We start from the raw sequence: 21,279 nt of genomic DNA, 5'->3' as shown, positions 1-21,279 counted from the left end.
CAAAGCAACCTGCCCCTATTGTGTCCCACACCCCATTAAACGAGGGGGCGCCCCGCTCCGACGCGCGCGCCTCTCCAGCTTGCCCCCGCGCCCCAACACCCCACTGAAACAAGTGCATGAACCCGCAACCTCCTTCCTTCTCTCCCCTCCTCCCGCTTCCCCAGAAGCGGCCGCTTGCAAAGGCACCATCTTCCCCGGCCGAGCCAGCCAGCCTCGACCTCCCTCTCTCCCCTCACCCCCAACCCCCAAAAAGAAGCCTCCTCCTTTGCCCTGCCTCGGCTGGGCAGCAATTGGCGCCCTTCCCTGCGCGGCGCCGTCACTCAAGAGCAGGGTCGCGTCCGGATTGAGCGCCGCCGGTGCCACTTACTGGCCCGCCTGTCTCCCGCCTCCTCGGGTGCCCCGCGATTGGGCGGCGGCGCTGTCACTTCGGAGTTTTCTCCTCACCCCCGTCCCGCCTCCCTTGTTGTCACGACGCCGCTGAGGGTTGGGGCTTTTTTTTTTTTTCCTTCGCCTCCTCGCTGCCGCTGTTGACTGATGTTCTGAGGGGAGAAGCGGCGGCGGCTGGTCCTTCTTCTTCCCGCTTTCCTCTCTCGCCCCGCTTCCCCATCCTTCCCGGGCCGGCCCCGGAGTTGCGGGGCGGGGGGTGGGTCGGGGGTCGGGGGGGAGAGCGAGCTTCCTTCGCCATGACCACCAGCACCACCGGCTCCACGCTGCTGCAGCCGCTCAGCAACGCCGTTCGGCTGCCCATAGACCAGGTGAGGATCGGCGGCGGCGGCGGCTGCAGGAGCAGCAAAGAGCAGCCGCCCTCCTGCTTTTAGAGGGAATGAGAATAGGATGTAGTTCCTCCCTCCCCACCCCCCATCTTATCCCTTCCCCCTTTTTCTGTGTTTCCGAGCTTGCATTCCTCCCCCTTTGCAACCCCACCCCACATTGCCCACCCGAAAGTAGCAGATTCCCGTCTCCGGTCATTAGATTTTTACATGCGTTTCTGCATCTACTGCCTATCTTTCATCTCTTCTTCCCTCTCTGTGCAGTGCTGTATATTGAGCGCAAAAAAGGAGGAATCTGGAGAGGGTGTGTGTGTGTTGGGGTGATTATGCATCTGCACATCCACCCTTTTGTATGTGCCATCATGTTCTTAGGGTGTGTTATGTGTGGTTGCTTTTGCCTACCGTTTAGACAGCCGCCCCTTTTAAGCCTCTGCATTGGCAAAATTCTGTTGCTGAATAATAATAATAATAATAATAATAATAATAATAATAAAGCGGGCGTTTTAACTATCTCAAGCTCGTATTGTATTTTTTTTTAATCATTGGGGAAAACAACGTTTTGGTTACAGGTGCTATAGGGAAGAGTGATAAGCTTATTGATGTACATAAACTGCTACTTTCCAAACCGTGATCGATAAGCGTTTAAATCACGGTTATTTCCCCAAAAGCAGCGTTGTTAGAAATGTACTTTGTGTACAACCCAGAGACTTTAAAATAGGAAACTGGGAACCAGAAGCCTTGAGCTATTTTGTTGGCTGTGGGGGAAGTCCTGGCTCTATTAAAACCTGTGGCAAAATTCCCATTTGACCTCCTTGGGGGGCAGAATTTCATCTGTTTCAGTTTGGCCTTGGGAAGAAGCAGCCGAGTGGAATCTTCCTTTTTCTTGTGCTGAGAGAGGGACTTGTGGGGCTCCAGACATTTGAAAGCTTTAACGATTTGCAGTTAATGGGTGCTGTGTGCTGTAGTTGAATGCCGAGTATTTATTTCGTGAGTCTGCATAAATGCAATGCATTGTAATATTTACACAGAAGCAATACAACGTGTGATATATGTGTATACTGATTTTCCCTTTCAGAAAAGCTGAAAATGCTAGGTGATGGCAAAGTTTGTAAATGTTGCATATTACCTGTACTAAAGAAGAGTGCATGTCACTGGGGAAACTGAGGCACACAAATCAATTTACTTGACTTGTAGATCCAGGGAGGGGGAGGGGAGAGATGTGGAACTACAGTTCTCAAGTTCAATCTGTGGGCGGTCCAGTGAATACCTTTACTTGTATTTGGTCACGCTGATACTTCTAATCTCATAGTGAGTAAACGATGGGTGTGAAAATTTATCTTCTCATTAAAAAAACACCCTTTATGTACCCCACAGTTTAAAAAAATGACTTGAGGCAGACTGTACAGATGTGTTTTTAGTAAGAGAGAAATGGAAAATTACTCTCATGCTGTGGTGAAGAAAGCTCTACCCATACAAAGGATACATTTACAAAATAATTGGTAGTACTTTCTGAAAAGTAGAAAAAGAGGAGTAGTAGTTTGGAAACACCCGAAAACTTTTTGTAATTTCTTCTGAGCAGAGCTGAAAATTTCTGTGTTTAGGGTACAATAAACAAAGCTAAAAGAAACTGTCAAAGCTGAATCAGGGGCTGAATCTGTCAAATATAGCTACCACTTTAATGCAAGGTTGTTGGACGGACCATAGACTTCATATGCCTTAACATTTGAATCCTGATAGTTTGAGAGTATGTGCTCCTAGATATATGATGCAACAGGATTCTGTTTTACGGACACATGTCGGTGTTGCTGACAAAGGTTACAAGCTGGTCAAAGTTAAGGCCTTTAAGACGCATTGATTTCATTGGAGGAGAACTTTCTACTGAAATCAGTGGCACCAAAATGTGCTTAACATTGCCTGGAGTGAATTAATTATGTGCTTCATTCTTATATTAGGACAGGGATCAACTTTCGCTGTGCCGCATCTGCTAGGTTTCAGCTACATTTTTGCTAATACTGTTGGTATTTTAGCAGTTGAGTATAACGTCATGTCAACCATTCCACACTTTTATGAAATATGTTCACCGTGGGCTTACTAGTGCTACAGTAGAGTTGCTGCACCAAGGTGTGAGTATGAATGGAAGGTCCCTGGTTCACTGCATTTCTCTAAAATGTGTTCACCGAGTGCTTGGAGGCATGTCTGCTGTCCATATTTATTAAGTTGCATTATAGCAAACACCTATGGCCAACGTAATTGCTGTGTAAAAGTGGATAGTGTTCAGTCTCAAAAATTCCCAGAAGCAGGGAAGACTGAGTTGGTAATATGCGACACAGATACACCTCTATACAAAATGTGTGGTACATTTAAAAAACCTCCTATTTGATTATGCAGCATATTTTGTGGGTACAGTGTTCTGTACCCAAGGCAGTGGGCGTGGCACCTCTAAATTCTGAGATAAGTATTTGCAACTTTTTAAAGGTTTAAATATTCTTTTGATAAATATGAAGAAGAACCCTGCTCAATCATTCAAAAAAGGTCGGACTAATCCAGTACAGTGGTACCTTGGTTTAAGAACAGTTTAGTTTATGAACAACTTGGATTAAGAAAGCTGCAAACCCAGAAGTAGGTGTTTTGGTTTGTGAACTTCGCCTTGGAAGCAGAACATGTTCCACTTCCTATTTATTCAGTGTGTTCCATTTGTAAATTGAGTCCCCCACTGCTATGAGAAAAAAACCGCCTTGGTTTAAGAATGCTTTGGTTTAAGAACGGACTTCCGGAACGGATTAAGTTCGTAAACCGAGGTACCACTGTATCCTGTTCTCATAGTGGCCAACCTGCAAGCAGGACGTGAACCCAACAGCACTGTTTTCACTTGGGATTCCCAGCAACTGGTATTTAGAGACATACAGCCTCAGACAGTGGAGGCAGAACATCGTTATCATGGCTGGTTGCCATCGATCGCCTTATTCTCTATGAATTTATCTAATCCTCTTTTAATGCCACCCCATTGGTGGACATCGCTATACCTTGTAAGAGTGAGTTCCATAGTATATAGCAGGCTTCCTCAAACTTGGCCCTCCAGATGTTTTGAGACTACATTTCCCATCATCCCTGACCACTGGTCCTGCTAGCTAGGGATCATGGGAGTTATAGGCCAAAAACACCTGGAGGGCCGAGTTTGAGGAAGCCTGGTATATTGTGTGAAGGATTTCCTTGTCTGTCATGAATCTTAGAGCATTCATCTTCATCTTATAACATTCAGCTTCATTGAACGGCCTTGGGTTGTAGTATTGGGTTTTTCTCATTGGCCTTAGGTTGTAGGGGGGGACGACCCCTTTTCTTCACACTGTGCATAATTTTGTACATTTCTATCATATCCCCCTACTCTCCTTTTTTCTATACTAAGAAGCTCCAGATGTTGTAACCTTTCCTCATAAAGGAGTTGCTCAAGCCCTTTCAGTTGACAAGTGGGTGCCTATAAGAAAAAAAAGTCATTCCCCTAACTCATGGTTGGTGAATCATAATTGTGCTCTTCTGATGATGATCAAAGTTTAGTGTGAAGCAGCCTTTGCCCTCAGGATGTTGGACTAGGGCCTAGGAAAACTGGGATCAGCACTCAGCCACGAATCCTTCTGGGTGACTTTAGACCAGACACTGTCTCTCAGCCTAACCTACCTCACAGGGTTATTGTTAGGGTAAGATGATGGGAGAGAAAAACGGCCATACATACGACTTTGAATGCCTTGGTGGAAAGGTGGGATACAAATGCGATAAAAATTAATATGTGCAGCTTCCACCATCCCCAGTTAGCACAATCGTGATGACCAGAACATGTCCAAAAACATCTGGAGGCACCAGGGTGGGGAAGGCAGGTTTGGACTGAAGACTGTTCATAGTCTTACTTTTCATGGTACTATTATAAGAACATCTTCAGAAGAGAAAACCTAACAAATCTTGGGCTGAATACTGTGCACTGCAAATTTGTCAGTGCAAGAATAAAAGCAGACGTGGCTGTAAGGGAAAGTGTATTGAGTCTCTTCAGCTTAGGACAGTTTGGTGTTCTGTATGAAATAGTAAGTTGTCATCATTTCATATTGTATCCTGAAGCTTTGGGGACTAGTCAGTCTTCCCCTATCCTTCATGCCTTCAACTTTGCATGCTCCATCTGGGTCCATTTCTTTTCCCTTCGTTGTTTCGGCTTGTTTAGGGCGCTTTACTGGTATCTCTTGCTCCCCTTTCCATGAAACCTTTCCGCCCTGTAGGTCGATGAGCAAGCATAACCCATATTTCACATTCCTGACACCAGGTTGTCATGATTTCAGTTTGTTCATCTCTTATGTCCATTGCATGCCAGCCCTTGCTTCAGTTATAGGTAGGATTTTTCGTGTTTTCCTCCCTCCCTCTTGTTCCTGGCCACAGCAGCACATGCAGCAGCATAGTAGGGACTGAAAGAGCACACTATTTTGTTGCAACAGAAGATAATGGCCTCTTCCCAAGTGTTACTAATTTTTTTGGTATTCAAGCCAGTTGTGAGTTACAAAGTAAGACAGGTTTTTCTACAGATTGACTTATGCGTAGGCACAATTGCAATATTCAAAGAGGCAAGAAGGATGTGTTTTGCCTTTTTTGTTTGTTACAGTTCTGCAATTGTATGGCAATCGAGTGTGTATTTGTATGTATACGTGGAACGAACCACACTAATGCACAGAGTGTAGTCAGGTAATCATGAACAAGGGTTGGGTGTGGCAAAGAGCAATGAGAAATTGGCTCCTTATGTTATGTGCTAATCAAAAAGAGAAGCTTTGGCGTCTGTGATATAAAGTGAAGTAACTTTTCCTCTCCATGTGTTGAAAAAGAATATCTGGCTCAGTTCAGAGGAGAAACACCTTTTTCCTTCTCTCCTGCTTGCAGATTGTAGTTTGCAATTTAGGGCTAATTGTAGTTTGCTATGACATACAAATTGGCCAATCATGTTTAGTGCCTCAACTTCAAAATGGTTTCGAAAAACATGGTTTGAAGTGGATTTTTTTCTTCTGGTTTCTGAGATTGTGAGAAGGCACAAGGTTGTGACTCATTTCTTATTCAAACCATATTTTGGAGCTATGCATGTGTGTTGTATAGTATGACCAGGGATGTAGATGTGGGCAAGATTGTAGGGCCCTGTTCCTTTCCTTGAATTTTTAACTTTTCATTAAAAAGTAAATCATGAACCCTCTTGGTTGTGAAGCTATAAGGAAGAAAAAGTGCAGGTTCAATTTCTCAGGAAGAGGTAAACCTGCTTCTGCTTTTTAGCATTAAAAAGGCACTTATTTTTCAATATTATTATTTTTTCAATATTATTAATTAAATTTTAAAGTATTTATCTAGGCTCTTAGTGCAAAACATCCGCTGTTAATTCCCCAACAATGTTTTTTGCTACAGGCTTCAGTGTTTAGAATACTATGATGGGCAGGAATCAGGAAGAATATTGGGAGAAGGGGTCGGTTTGATGGTACACTTTTGCTGCTTTATAACAAGTTTGATATCATATCATGCACTGTGTTGGGCAGAGTCCCATGTTCCTATGGAATCATGGACTTGGGAAATATCTCTACCTCAGGACAGTGGGAAAGATAGTACTCTTCTGCATCTAGATAAGTGAGGATCAACAGAATAAATATGATAAATCACGTTGTAGACTTGGAATTATAAAAAAAAAATATTATTTTTTAATTTCCAACACCTTTGCTGCTGGTTAGTTGCATTGTTGGGAAACTGGCATAAAGCTGCTTTATTTTAATTTATGTAGAGTTGGGTTTTCTGAATTCCTATCTCTTTAATTTGTATAGCACATTGTGAAAAAAGGGATCATGTTCGAGACCTGATGTTGCACATGAATTTGTTCCTTGCTCTTCTGCAAAAAAGAAAAAAGAAAAAAAGAACTGCTAGCACGGCATAAGAATTGCAATAAGAACGTTTCAGATTTACAGCCTGAAATACCGGTAACTGACACAAAAGGAAAAGGGATTGGGAATGGAGGAGGAAAAAAGTAAAGCTAGGCAGTATTTCTTTGTTACCTTATGATTGTTGAATAGCTTATCTTGTCAGTTGACAATTGAGATCCTTCCCATCTAGTCTTCAGAGTTATCTCTGCCAGAATTCATTATCTGCCACTATTCATTTTGACTTGTCATTAGATCTTTTCTGCTTGCACCAAGGGCCTTTGGGCCCCTTGTTTTGCCCTTGTTTAGTCTGACCCTGGTGACTGTGGAAGACAAGAATCTGTTTTAACACTGCTGCTTTTCTGTTGCCATAGAAATGGGCAGCTGTGATAGAAAAGAGGTGCTGTACAGCCTCTTGGCTATTGGAGAAGGAAAGCTGCCATGGTAGATTCAAGAGACCAGGGCAAAGTAGAGAACGATCTAAATCTTCTTCCCCATCAGCAAATTGCTCTGAATTGTGGAGACAAGAGAGAGGTTCTAAGTCAGGAGTTTCAGTGGCTGGGAATGGGGGAAAATCAAGTGCAACATGATTACTGGTGGGATATTTTCTGTATGGAATGAATTTTCTGTATAGCCAAAGGCTTGAGCCTTTGCTGTTGTAATGAAATGGCTTGATGCAAAGCAGCAGCTAGTTTATAAATGTAGATGGCAAATTCTGGACTGCAAATTGGGTATTTTTACAGATTGTCTGGAAACAGATTTTGTCTGCTGACCAAGCGCACATGAAAATTCCATGACTTTTTGTCTATGCCCAAATGGCAACTTGTCATACAGCGTCTAAACCAGAAGAAGAGTTGGAAAATTTAGTTCAAGAAAGTGGTTTCAGGTCTGGTGATTTCACTTGTATACATGTTATTTGCCCTGACAATGTCATGCCAAACCATGGTTTAGTGTAGCGTGCCCAAGGGGAAATGAGCCACAGAAAACTACAAGCTTGCATGCTCCCCACCTCTCTTTTTCTCCTCTTTCACCTGTGTGTTTGATTACTTATGGCTTGTCATGTTGCCTTGCAGGACAAACTCTGGTTAGTGTTAACTCTGGTTAGTTTAAAACAAGCTAGCTTCAAATCATGGTTTCTGAAGCTGGCTTGTTTAAGCTAACTATTGCTAACCCTGGTTCTGGGTGTGGCCAGCATGGCAAGCTGCACTTAACCAGGCACGTAAGAAGTGGAGGTGGGGAGTCTTCAAGCCCAAGGCTCGCTGTAGCTTGATCCTGCTAGTGCATGTCATGTTAAAGCATGTGTAAACTACAGCCGCTGTGTGTGTGTGTGTGTGTGTGTGTGCGCGCGCGCGCAGCAGCGCAATCACTGGTTAATCTTAGGGTCCCAGGCTCACTGAATCAGCATATTTGATTCTCCAGAAATCCTCTTGGGATATATTCTAGTTTTCAGTGATCCTAAGATTTATTTAAAGCGATATCTTCAACTATACTCTTGTGAGAGAAAGTGTTAGGATACAAATTTGAGAAATTCCAGCCCTCTTACCCTTCTAAAATTGGCACTTTGTTGGAGTCTGTAGCAGCAGCGTAACTACTGATCCGTATGCCTTAACTGTAGGACCAGACTTTGGTGCCTCTCACTACTTTGGAAGGCAGCAATTCTTCAAATGCTACTAATGCTTTAATTTATATCGTGCCAAAGAAATGTAATTAGTAGTGGGGAAAGCAAGGAACGGGGTGGAAAATTTGCCTTGTGTGGGCTTTGGCTGGAGATGGAGTTTGAAAAGAGGCTTACCTGGGCCAGGTATGCACACATTTTTGTCTCTCACTTGACTCTCACCATACAGCTTTTTTGAACAAAACCAAATCCAAGGAAATTTAGTGTTGGCTTCAGTTTAGGAGGGCTCTTGGGCAAGAGTTTGGATTTGGATTTTGGATTTGATATCCTGCTTTATCACTACCTACCCTAAGGAGTCTCAAAGCGGCTCACAATCTCCTTCCCCCTCCGCTCCCACAACAAACTCTCTGTGAGGTGAGTGAGGCTAAGAGACTTCACAGAAGTGTGACTAGCCCAAGGTCACCCAGCAGCTGCATATGAAGGAGCAGGGAATCAAACCCGGTTCACCAGATTACGAGTCCACTGCTCTTAACCACTACACCACACTGGCTCTCCCCAATAGCCTCCCTTTCCTCAATGAGACTGTCCCCTCACTGCCTTTGCTGGAGTGGCTGCTCCTCTTCTGCCACCTCATTACTTTGGAGGCCAATGGCGTCCGAGGGGTCCGGCACACTTCCTGCGCGGCTCTGGTCTTCCCCCCTGGGACCTTTGACTCAGCAGAGCGTAAACACAGCGGAACAGAAGCAGGAAACGTTCTTTCGTGTGGTAATAACTCAGGCTGAAACGCAGCAGTCTCCTTATCTTTAAAGTCTTTATTCCTTAGCAAAACACAACAGCTATAAATCTCCTGCCTGGCGACAGAGCGCACATCTTGCTCCTTTCTCCACGGAGCTAACACACACACTGAAAGACGCAGTAAAACCCTCCCTTCAGTGTTCTAAACCCGCCCTCAGAATGTGAGGCGTCATCACTCAGAACTCTTAACCCTGTAAGTTCTGAGCCTCTCCTAACAATTACTATCACCAGTCTTCAAAATTAGTCAGGCACATTTTGCATCGGGCTATCAACCAGCCAAGTGAAGATGCCTGGGTACCAGGATGGCATCTGACATCTCTACCATCTGGAGGTGCGTGACTGAAGATAATTGAATCTTGACAGTTTTCACACAGTAATACAACTTACCTGTAGAATTCTATCAGTTATATTTTTATCTGCACAATCAGAATGAATTTCAGGAACCCAAATGCTTTTTCTGTGCAGCCTGAGCCAGGAGCAGTGATCAACGTTATAGTTACTTGTTGTAGCTTGTCTTCACTTACCCCACCCCACTCCCCTGCTCACAGTTGTGAAGAATATCCTTAACATTGTAAATGGTTCGTGTCACCTTTAAGAAAATGAGGTCAGAACAGGCCTGTATATATGCGAACTGTCCCTGGATCAGGTGACTTTTCTTCTTTTAAGTTCTCAGAGTCCTTAACCCAACTCAAGGTAGTCATCTGAACTAGCCAGATGTCTTTGAATCACTCACAGTCAGTCTATCATTTGAAAAAATAAGACTCTTCAGAGCTGCCTTACCCCAAAATGTCAAGTAGACGTTCAGTTTTGGCGACTGTCACCTTGGTTTAAGGAGGTATTTGGCACCTAGTTTATATATCTGAGTTTCTAACACTGGCTATTATTACCTGCTTGCTTGTCAAGCAGAGCCAGTGAGCAAGTAGGTAGTGAGTGACAGCTCCTCCTCCTGTTTGTTTGCTCATGGCCTCTGAGCCAGAGCGAGAGACAAGCAGATTGCAGTGGTGAAGAGAAGGGAGCTCTTGTCAGCGGGACACCTTCTTGGGGCATGGGACCTTGGCAAGTGCCTGGCCATGCAGACCCATCAAATCCTAGGAAGGTCTGTTTGACAAGAGACAAAAGTGGAATGAACTTCCATAGCCTAAGTAGTGTGATCACTGGTTTTTCCCCAGACTGACACCTCTTTATTTGTCACATGGGGACATTTCAAGATAACAGCCAACCTAGGCTTGGGGAGGAAGTCAGTTGCCACATCCAGACATTCATATATCAGTTTAAGAAGCCAAAATGTTCGCGAGCCTTTTGCATATATGTACAGCTCTTCTCTTGGCTGCGCACTGCGATAAGCCAGAATATGTCTGTCTATATTTTCCTGCCTCACTGGGCCATTACACAAAAGATTGTGTAAAGGTCAAGAGCTGTAAATGTCTTCTTCAGCAGGGATATAGCGCAAGAAATATTTGTAAGGAGGTCTGCTTGTCTTTGGGATTGTGTCTCCTAATAACAGCACATTGAGAAACTTAACAGGGCGTTTGGTCTATCATGTTGAACTTATAGGAATAATATAAGTGTACTGTGTTGCTTTTGGAGTCAGAGTAGGCATTCGAAATGTTAGAGATGTGTACTCTGTTTCCCTTTTTTAAAAACCTCATTCATGTATTACTTGTGTGTAGAACATAATCATTAAGACCAGGAATTGAGTATCTGCAGTGCTTCAGATGTTGTTGGACTCCCAACTTCCATCAGCCTCCATCAGCATGACAAGTAGTCATGGATGATGGGAGTTGTAGTGTGGTGAAGAAGGCATAGACTTGCTAAATAAAGAAGACATGGGAGACCAGGACTTCTGAAAATGAGAAATTTCAAAAAAAACTGTAAATGCCAGTGGCAGGTAAACTGCAATAAAGCATTCCAAAGTAAATAGCCCCATAAAAAGGTGTTTGCTTTTATCTGCCATCAGGCTACTTTAGTCTACCAGTATAAGGAGCAGGATGCGCACTTATGGCTATGGCTTTAAATTGATATTCAGCACGGCTCTTAGCCAGGATAGGCAATTCTTGGCACAGTTAGGGTAATTTGATGAAAATGTCAACCTACAGACTCATTTTTCACTTTCATATACGGTTAACATGTTCGGTATAATTTTTTGGCTGCAGTGGGAGAGGAGGAAATTGGCAAACGTGAACTCCCTTTTTCCTTTCCATTAGCAGACATTTCTGCGGGATTAAAAGCACTCCCACAAAGACACAAGTTTGATGCACTCTCTTCTTTGCGGGCAAACTAGTTTTGGGGCAGTTTGGGCAAAATGGTTAATTTTGGGTTGCCGAGAACCAGGAAATAAGTGGAGAAATGGCATCTCAGAAAGGGGAACGGAGCACGGGAAATCAAAACTCCAGTATTTTCTTGCTTGTAACGCCACACCTTGGTTTACTGTTAAATCTGAGCTGTCACTAGGGTTTTAGATATAAAAATGGAGTGCTTCTTGAGATTACTCATGTTCTGATGCTTGAGGTCAAATTGTTAATTTATTTCAGCGTGATATGTGTGAAGAATCAGTGTGTGTATAATTCACATATTTTCCCTTCAAAATATGAAGAAGCAGGAACCTTATCCTTAACTAGTTTCCTCTTGTAATTCTTCAGAAGAAGAATAATCTACAAACATGCACCTATTCAAAATTGACATATGCGCTCTGTACTCTGATTTGACAACAGAAAAAGCATTGTGTTTTTGAGTAAGAAATATGTATTATGAGAAGAAATTCTGTAAAGGTTGAAGAATAGATCAAACCAAGGGATGCAGAGACAGATAACCACACTTCACTGTTATGCTTGTGAAAAGCAGAAAATGTGGATTAATGTACTGGTTGTATACAAGCAATTCTAGCAACTGGTTTCTAAATGCAGTGCCTGAGCCAAATGATACAAATGCTGTCTATTAACAAATCTGAGAAATGATGATCAATTTAAAGGGCCATATATTTGTTGCCTAATACTCTACATTACTTTTTAACAAATACAGTTATGTAAACATGTGGATAGGGATGCGGGTGGCGCTGTGGTCTAAACCACTGAGCCTCTTGGGCTTGCCGATCAGAAGGTCGGTAGTTTGAATCCCCGCGACGGGGTGAGCTCCCATTTCTCGTTCCCAGCTCGTCCTTTACCTTTACCTTTTTAAACGTGTGGATAGCCCCACTGAGGTAATTATCATTTATTTCATAGAATTGTAGAGTTAGACGGAACCCTGAGGATCATCAAACTTGCAACCTTGGCGTTATCACCACTATGGTATAACCAACTGAGCTATCCAGGCTACTTAAAGTGGGCACATTTTACTAGGTTGCTGAAATGAGATGTTCTCCCACACGCCAGCTTCTTGCTCATGTTTCTGGTGTTGGGAGGAAAATATCTATGAACCTAGTTATTGGGGTGATTTTTAAAACAACTTTCCTTTAGAAATTAAGATTCCCCCCTTACTTCTGCAGGTGTATTCCTATTTAAGATGTATTAGTGCATAGTATGTGACAAAAGAAATAATGAATTTTGAACTTACAGCAGATTTTGAAATATAGGGAGAAAAATGGGTGTGTTTTTTTTTAATGTTGGAGAATGAAATATCAAAACAGCTTCCTGTGTTGATGAATATGTTGGTTTTCAATCCGGCATTGACTAAGCATTCAGGAAATGAACATTTAGCCTAGAAAGGGGCATAAAGCACGTTCACTCTCTAGGACTGTGTGAAGCTCTGCTGGCTTGTAACAAACATATCCAGAGCAATTTTACACGTCCCATAAACTGGGGCAATTTCACTAGACATGGCTGTCACACTCCATCTCACTTGCTTGTTGACTTTGCAAGAAGGGAGTTATGCTTGGACATGTAGTAAAAGCTCCAGAGTTGCGTTACGCAAGAATTGCATTTCAGTTTGAGGATCTTAGCGTTTTGCAGGGTGGTGGTCGGAACCCAGCATAGTCCAAAGATTGGGCCTGTCTCTACCACAGCCCTGTTTTCTTCCACCATTTTAATGTTTTGCAAGGATGGTTGTGGAGGAAGTGAAATGGGGGGCAGTGGGTTGGTGGGGTGGAACAGCGTAATCTAGAGAGAAGGGGCCTCTGGAAAGTGCTGGGGGCCAGACTGAGAGACCTGGTGGACTGTATTTGGCCTGTGGACTGGGAAGTTCCCAATCCCTGGTAAATGCACCCCATTGCTGCACAAACAGTTAAACTGGACAGAGATACAACATCAAAATCTGGAGGCTCAGCAATGGAACCTGGTATTACCAGTGGTCCATTCATGCACTAGATATACTAGGAAATAAATCCTCTCTCACTAAGTGTTGGCTCAATTTGTGCTCTTTGTACAGCACAAAGCATTCATCCACCTAGGTAGGGCAGTAACAGAATTGGGTCAAGTTCTGAATTAATATGTCCTCCTTTGCTGCAGTTTGGCATATGGTAGGGAAAGCACTTGGTGTGTGCATTGGATGAGATCTGAAGTTTGCTTTTGCTTTTCTTCTAAGGAAGTCATAGAAGCAAGCCAAAATAGTATCCCTACCATGTATAGATGAAAGCCTTAAAAATAGCAGTTTTGGAATATTTTTATACAAGCGTATTAACATTCTCCATTGAAACAGCTTTCCCACCTTTATTTGGTCAAGATTTCTTTTGCATGTAATATGGAAAACTCTGTAGAGCTACATCTTTACTTGCGAAGCATCTGAAGTCAAATTCACTGTTTGCTGCACCAGTATTCTTGCTGTTACACATATGATGGAAAGAATTTGATCATACCTGCATTTTGTTTGGTGGTTCTTTCATAATATCAAATTGATAGCATAGGCATGCTATAGGGCAGGGGTGGCTAATCTATGGCTTGCCAGGTCTTGTTGGACTCTGTGAAGGGAATTGGGGGTTGCTTGTGCGTAAAGGGTGCTGCAGCTCTAGGCAACGTTGCCTGGCTAAACCTTTCCCTGGCTGGACAGCCCTTTCTCCATGGCTATGTCAGTCACTGGCAGAATCCGTCAGTGGGCGTTTTCTGAACTTCTTCCAGCATAAAAATTCCTTCACCCCAAGTCTCCACCTAGCCTCTCTGCGCGGAAGTCTCCTGCGCAGAGTGGGCGTGCCCAACGGAGGTCCTGGGCTCTCCCCGCTGCTCTCTGTGGAAGAGTCTCGGAGCCCTCCCTCCGCAGTCTCCCCTTGCTTCCTGGTGTCCTTCCTATTTCCTTCCTCAAAGGAAGCTTGCTCTCTCTCCCTGCCGGTCCCTTCTCCTGCATCATTAGGGAGCCTTACCTCCACTCTAGGCTCCGATGGCAGTTCCCTGACAGACTCCAACTCCCATCAGCTCCATACAACATGGCCAGTGGTCTGGGATGAAGAGAGTTGACGTTCAACAACATCTGGAGCTGTGGAACCACAGGTTAACCACCAGTGCCCTATGAGAGGTTTTTTTTTAATGTTTTCTCTATATATAATTTTTTAATTAAATTTTCTGTTTTAGAATTTAGAATATTCATTTAAACAACCTTAAAATGTCAATGACTTCCCTTCTTCTCTTTCCGTGGTTCATTTTGCATAACATAAATCCCTGCATATTTTATATAAACTAAACCATTCAGTATTCCATGATTACTTCCATCAAAACTTATTTACCCTGTTGAATTTATCTTAATGCTGCCAATGTTTTCAAGTGTACACAATTTCCCCCCATATTTTCAATAAACATTTTCCAATCTTCTTTAAACGGATGTTCTGCTTGTTCTCTTATTCTGTAAGTTAGATCTGCAAGCTGTGCATATTTCATCAGTTTAAGTTGCCATTCTTCTTTACCTGGGACCACATCGTTTTCCATTTTGGGACTAACGAAACACAGGCCGCAGTAGTGGCATACATAAATAAGGTTACATTTTATATTCTTTATTGAAAAATAAAAAGTACAAAGATATAAGTGCACAAAGTAAAAGCAGACACAAAAAAGTAGAAGAAAAGAAAAGAAATAGTACCCATGTAGAAAACAAAACAGCAAGAAAAAGTATACATTACCAAAAATAAATATAAAAATGTCATTTTAAAAGGTTACAAATGTTAACCAGACCTTAACCTAATACGGTATTTATAAAAATGAATTCCAAATATTGTTGAATTGCTCCATGGCATGTCTACATTTGTATGCAACTTGTACATGTGTAGCAAGTTTGTACACATTGAAGTTGAAGGGGTAGTTCCTTGCCTGCTTTTCCAGTCTGCTCTTTTGTGCTGATAGGTCTAGGAAGTGGAGATTTCCTACGCGACTGTGCAATAGTGGTTGATGGTATTGAGGCCGATATGACCCTCCCCATCTACTTTCACTGGCATTTTGTCAGTGGGAGCCAGCGTCGTCGTGTAGTGTTTATCTGAGTGTCTCAACAGGATCAAGCAGTCCCAAGTTTAAATCTCCACTCAGCCATGAAGCCCTACTGGGTTACTGTGTCAGCTGCTGTCTCTTGATCTAACCTGCTTCACAAGGTCCTTGTGAAAATAAAATAAAGCAAGGTAAGGGACGCGGGTGGTGCTGTGGGTTAAACCACAGAGCCTAGGACTTGCCGATCAGAAGGTTGGCGGTTCGAATCCCCACAATGGGGTGAGCTCCCGTTGCTCGGTCCCTGCTCCTGCCTACCTAGCAGTTCGAAAGCATGTCAAAGTGCAAGTAGATAAATAGGTACCGCTCCGGCGAGAAGGTAAACGGCGTTTCCGTGTGCTGCTCTGGTTCGCCAGAAGCAGCTTAGTCATGCTGGCCACATGACCCGGAAACTGTACGCCGGCTCCCTCGGCCAGTAAAGCAAGATGAGCACCGCAACCCCAGAGTCGGTCACGACTGGACCTAATGGTCAGGGGTCCCTTTACCTTGTATAATGAAATAAAGCAAAATGTTAGTAAAACTTTAAAGCATCAGTTAGCGGCTAGGTGGGCTTGTGGCCCTGGGCAAAGATATGGTGCAAGGAACCAAGTTGTTTACCTTTTTCATACTTGGCCACAACTGTGTAGTCTTTCCTGGGTGGGCAGCAAAAATTGCAGGAAGCATGAGGGGCAGCCTAGCCTGTGTGTCCCTGACTGTTTCTCTGCTGAAATCTTAAACTGAGCCTTCGTGGGTGTATTGGTGAGCAGTGAGTCAAGAGGCAGAAGGAGTTTTGCTCACATAGCACAAGTTAATGCTTGTGCTTTAAAACAAAGTTGGAAAACCTTTCATCAGTCCATGTGTAGATGGACAAGTCTCTTCTTTTTCTTTAAACTCCCTCCACCTTAACTCGATGAGAGTTTTGCTAGGACAAAGTTTGTGAAATTATGGTCTGACTAACCCTCCTTCTTGTCAAACCAGTTACTGTCCTATCTTGTTACCCATACATTTTAAAGGGAAGCGAAACTCCACAGAAACTGAAAGTCTCTGGTAATAAATCCAACTACAAATGGTTACCTCTGTCCAAATATCTTTATGTCCTGTTGATTTCAACGAGGGAATGCAGTTAACTTTGCCTTGCTGAAACCAGTGCTTACCTTTTGCCTGAATTGCATCTGTTGGGTGTGTAGTGTAAACAGCTTTGAGACTTGGGTACCTGAATGGTCGTCTCATCTCGTGATGAACCTGTTCCCTCTGACACCCTTTTTCAGGCCTCTCTGCTGTAAAAGGTGAGGCATCTGATGGCTGGGATTAGGGTATTTTCTCTCATTTTTATATATATATGTGTGTGTGTTTCCATTTTATATAAATATAACACACTCAAATTATATTCCCCTCTCTCGAGCACTCGATTAAGGTATTTTCCATGTTGCATGCAGCCTTTAATATTTTTGTTTGACTTTAGTATTAACTCTGGTTTCACATTATTTAAAGGTGCTCTGAGTCTTGGCTGAATAATGTGGCAAGAAGAAAAAGAGATACTGGATTTGTAATAACCAGTTTTTCTTCTTGAGGTTTTTTTTTTAAGGTGGTGTAGTTGTTGAAAATATGGCATCCTCTAAAAGCGTCTTTCACCCAGACCATATCATTAATAGCTCACTAGCAACATTCACACACGGTTACTGACTTACCTTGGATGATAAGATTGTTCCTGCTTTGCTCCTCCCTACTAGTGAGTCAGAGCAACAAACCATGATCCTTAGCTTAGCATCACATCCAAACTGGGAATAGTTTTATGCAAATAAATGATAATTGATAAACCAAGAATGAATTGTGGCTTCAGATCATAGTCTGGCGCAGTGTCCCCCCCCTTGAGAAGAATAGGTGCTGGTATTCATAATGAACGCGGGTGGCACTGTGGTTTAAACCACTGTGCTGCTTGGGCTTGCTGATCGAAAGGTCGGCGGTTCAAATCCCCGCAATGGGGTGAGCTCCCATTGCTCGGTCCCAGCTCCTGCCAACCTAGCAGTTCGAAAGCACACAGTGCAAGCAGATAAATAGGTACCGCTCCAGCGGGAAGGTAAACAGCGTTTCCGTGCGCTGCTCTGGCTTTGCCAGAAGCGGCTTAGTCATGCTGGCCACATGACCTGGAAAAAGTGTCTGCGGAAGCAGACAAATGCCGGCTCCCTCAGCCTGTAAAGCATGATGAGTGCCGCAACCCCAGAGTCGTTCGCGACTGGACAACTGTCAGGGGTCCCTTTACCTTTACCTTTTACTCATAATGAAGTTGTTGCAGTAAGTGCCACGCTTTTTAACAACAAAAAGAGGTGCCGGTACTGTGTAACCTTGAGTACCCCCTGGGGGGAAAAGCGCTGGTCTGGACTGAAATGTACCACAGTCTCTAGGGAGGATGTAATGCTAAGCTACAGATCATGGTTTGCTGTCCTGTTTGCTAGCAGGAAGGAGTAAATAATAAGTGAGACCTTTGCGTATACAGTGAGTCATTATCCATGGTTTACTGTGATGTGTGAATGCACCCACTGTGTAGGTGGGACCATCATGTTATGACTAACCCACCCATGATCCAAATATTATTTGATGGGGAAATGTATGCCACAGTGGGCCGAGTTAACTAGAGAGGGGACGGGGAATTGCTGACACTTGTGGCATATGTAACTTACAGAGCTTATGAGAAAGAGGCATTGAGAATACAGTAAGAGAAATGGGGAAAATATAAACCATGTTGCTTCCAGCTGCAATATATCGCATTTTTAATGCAGTTGTGCATTTTTGCAGCTCCCCCAATTTCTTTTTTTCCTTCTTCCTCTGTTTGTTTAATATTAATTTTTCATTGGTGATATGAATTAAGAAAATCTTTTCCGCCCTACTCTTTTCTGGAAATGTCTAGGCTCTATAGAATCTCAGGGGTGGGAGGAGGAGACCCATAGTTGTAAAAGAGATTCATAGTTATAGGGCACTTGGAGATGAACTTCAGAGCCTGAGGACAATTGGTCCCTTTCTTTATAGTAATGTGTTGAGAACGAATAATTCCTTTTGTCTGGCACTGCAATAATACTTAAAAGCAGCCATTGTTTAAATTTTAAACTATGAATGCAAGTTTAATACAGTTTTTTTATGAAGAGTAGTTCTTCACATTCCTTTAGAAATTTTCTCAGTGAAATGATAGGTGGGGTTGTATTGCTAATTGCAGTGTAGTCCAGTACACCACCCAAAGATTAATGAATTTCACAACATAGGATTTTGGATTGTTAATTTTAATAATGGTGTTTACTTTAAGGATTTGCTAGGCTTGTTGAATAGGAGGTTACTTGGGCTGAAACAGTGCCAGCATCAAACAGCTTTTTAGCCTTTGCCGGTAAGGTTTTAATATGGCTTCCCGGGCTTGAAAAATCAGGAATTTGACTCTCTGCCTCTGATAACTCTGGAGAATAGGCACAATTGTTCCTGCTTTTAAGCAGTTTGGAGTAGCAGAATCCAGAAATATTGTTTGATTGGTAAGCTATTGCACCTGGAGAGGGCTTAGCAAATCCAGCTACCACATCATTATGCCAAAGTAGAACCTTGCAGTCAACCTTGACTCTCCTGAGAATTCCAGCCTGGATTGGTCCACTTACACTTTAACCAAGTAGCTAGAAGGAGGAGGAAACTCCAGCTAACTTTGTATACTCTTAAGGGATGGGCTTTTGACTGGCCCGTCCATCAAAGCATGGCATTAATGCCACCCTGTGTAGGTTTGAATGGTACCAGTCTTGGCCTATTCATACTAGGGGGTTCTTCTTTTCTCTCCCTCTCCCTTTGACCATTATATGTGTTAATGGCAATTGTTGAAATGCTTTGACATCCACGGTGGAATGCTTTCACTTCAGCATGTATTAGCTCCTTCCTTGCTTCCCTCTTTCTGTACTCCTGATGGATTGGTTTTTCCTCTTCCTTTCCTCTAGTATTTGGAACTGAAGTTGGATGCATACAAATTTGCACAGTGTATAACTTCTCTGTTAATTCATGTGTGCGGTAAGGTTGTTGGTAGCAGAGAAGTTAGTCCTCCCACTTGCATGCCAATTTCTTCTTGGGTTGTCTTTTCCCCCAGGCTGCTTTTATTCTTGGCCAGACTTCTAGTTTTCGAGCCTGCCAGAGAGAAACTTTGTGGGAGAAATTGTTCAACAAGGAGCTGATTAAGTACTCCCTTCGTGCCCAGTGAATACCCTTTCCCTATGCCCGCCCTAGCAGATGAAGATAAATTTGGGAACATATAGTTTCTGCCCTGAAACATAACTTAATGCACCGGTTCGTCGGTTTCTGAATATGGAGCTCTTCAGTCTCATACCTGTGATGGCCTGTCTCCGCACATCCTTGCTGCATCTCCATGCTGTCAAACACAATTTGTATGTTTGATAACATTTAAACTTCAGTTCTTCTGTGAACCATTGGGACTCATGAAAGCTGTAGGTCAAACATGAACACTTGTCTTTGCAGTTTGTTTAAAAAGCCTTCCTTGAATAAAAAATAAGTCCCAAAGAGGTTTGACAAATCGCTATGCAGACACAAAATCAATTTTTTAAAAAAACACAATATTAAATGGTGTTAAATTAATTTTGTGGCATATGGCTGCCTCCTCTGTATTCCAAAATAACATTCTACAGAATGGTGAGGTATCTCAAATCTGCAAAAGGACATTTCCAGAGCTCTAAATTGTCTGTTTTAGAGTTTGCAGTGGACAGTACTTATATCTTACTCAGGATAATGAAGGTTATTGTTAGAAACTATCTGCCCCCTCAAGTTTTTACAGTTATATGCATGCAGGGGGTGACTTGATGCATTTTAAATTGGGCATGAAATACAAGCCCTGCAGGGACCACTAGAAGCTGATCCTTGCCAAAAGCAGGGCTTGCATTTGGTGCTGAACGCAAGCCCTGCATTTAGCAGGAATCTTTGCAGCTGTGGCTTAACTTCAAGCCAGGGCTGTAAAAGAATAAACTGGAGCGCATTTAGAGTACGCTTGTCAGTTGAATCACCTGATGGCATGTGATAACAGGTGGGTGGCCCTGTTCACCTGTCGGAAGTGGCCTGCAGAGAGTCTTTGTTCAGTTTTCTCATGAGGTCTAATAACAGGGAGTACGTTTGTCTGATTTGTATATGCTTTACATTTGGTAAAACAGCTGCAGTATTTTTGTATGTATATAGATGCATGTTTGTGCGGCAGAAATAGCTTGAAGAAACTGGCATTGCATATTCAATGGCAACACTTAAAAGGTCTTATTGGAGCAGACCTCTGGTTCTGTATACCTGTGACCTAGACAGTGCATCTTACACATTTTCTGGTTATGAAAATAATACATGTACTTTGAGTTTTAAGGGTATCCAATGTCTTACAGTCACCCATTTTTATCTCAGTTTATAAATAGCTTTCATTTTTTCATATGGTAAGAACTTTGGTTAATATTCTGTCATGTGTTGCCTTTATAACTTTTTTTTTTTTGAGAGAAGTAACTGTTTCCGTTCCTACAGATATGTGTTTTTACTTACTAATCCTGCATATGGAGAAGGCAACTTTCTTATTGGAATGAATTACATTAAAACAATCTTCCTGTGTTTCCGGCATATGATTTGGACCAATTGTTAGTGTCTTTGAAACTGATTTAATTTGACATGTTGGATCCACATCTGGTAACAGCTGTGGGAAACGTTTCTGGAGCATCAAAGGGTTTATGATCGACGTGATGTTTAGAGATTTGTACCAGCTTCACAAATGATTCAAATGATTCTCAAGAAGATTGGCTTTTAAAATGCGAAAGACT

General features: G+C 42.8%; 1 protein-coding gene across 2 annotated transcripts in view; it reads left to right on the top strand.

The window, feature by feature from the left end:
- Positions 1 to 473: 473 nt before the first annotated feature.
- The window catches only part of MBOAT2 (membrane bound O-acyltransferase domain containing 2), a 70,615-nt gene continuing 49,809 nt past the window's right edge, over positions 474 to 21,279 (top strand). The window contains exon 1 of one of the 2 annotated variants that reach the window (XM_053380950.1): positions 474 to 755. In XM_053380950.1, coding sequence (XP_053236925.1) covers positions 684 to 755 — 72 coding nt within the window. In that variant the 5' untranslated portion in view covers positions 474 to 683. The remainder of the gene's footprint in view (positions 756 to 21,279) is intronic. The other variant, XM_053380951.1, reaches the window with a different exon arrangement.

The sequence above is a fragment of the Podarcis raffonei genome, chromosome 3, assembly GCF_027172205.1.
Source record: "Podarcis raffonei isolate rPodRaf1 chromosome 3, rPodRaf1.pri, whole genome shotgun sequence".
Taxonomy (NCBI): Eukaryota; Metazoa; Chordata; class Lepidosauria; order Squamata; family Lacertidae; genus Podarcis; species Podarcis raffonei.
The sequence above is the reverse complement of the archived record's forward strand: the minus strand, read 5'-3'. Positions and strand labels throughout refer to the sequence as shown.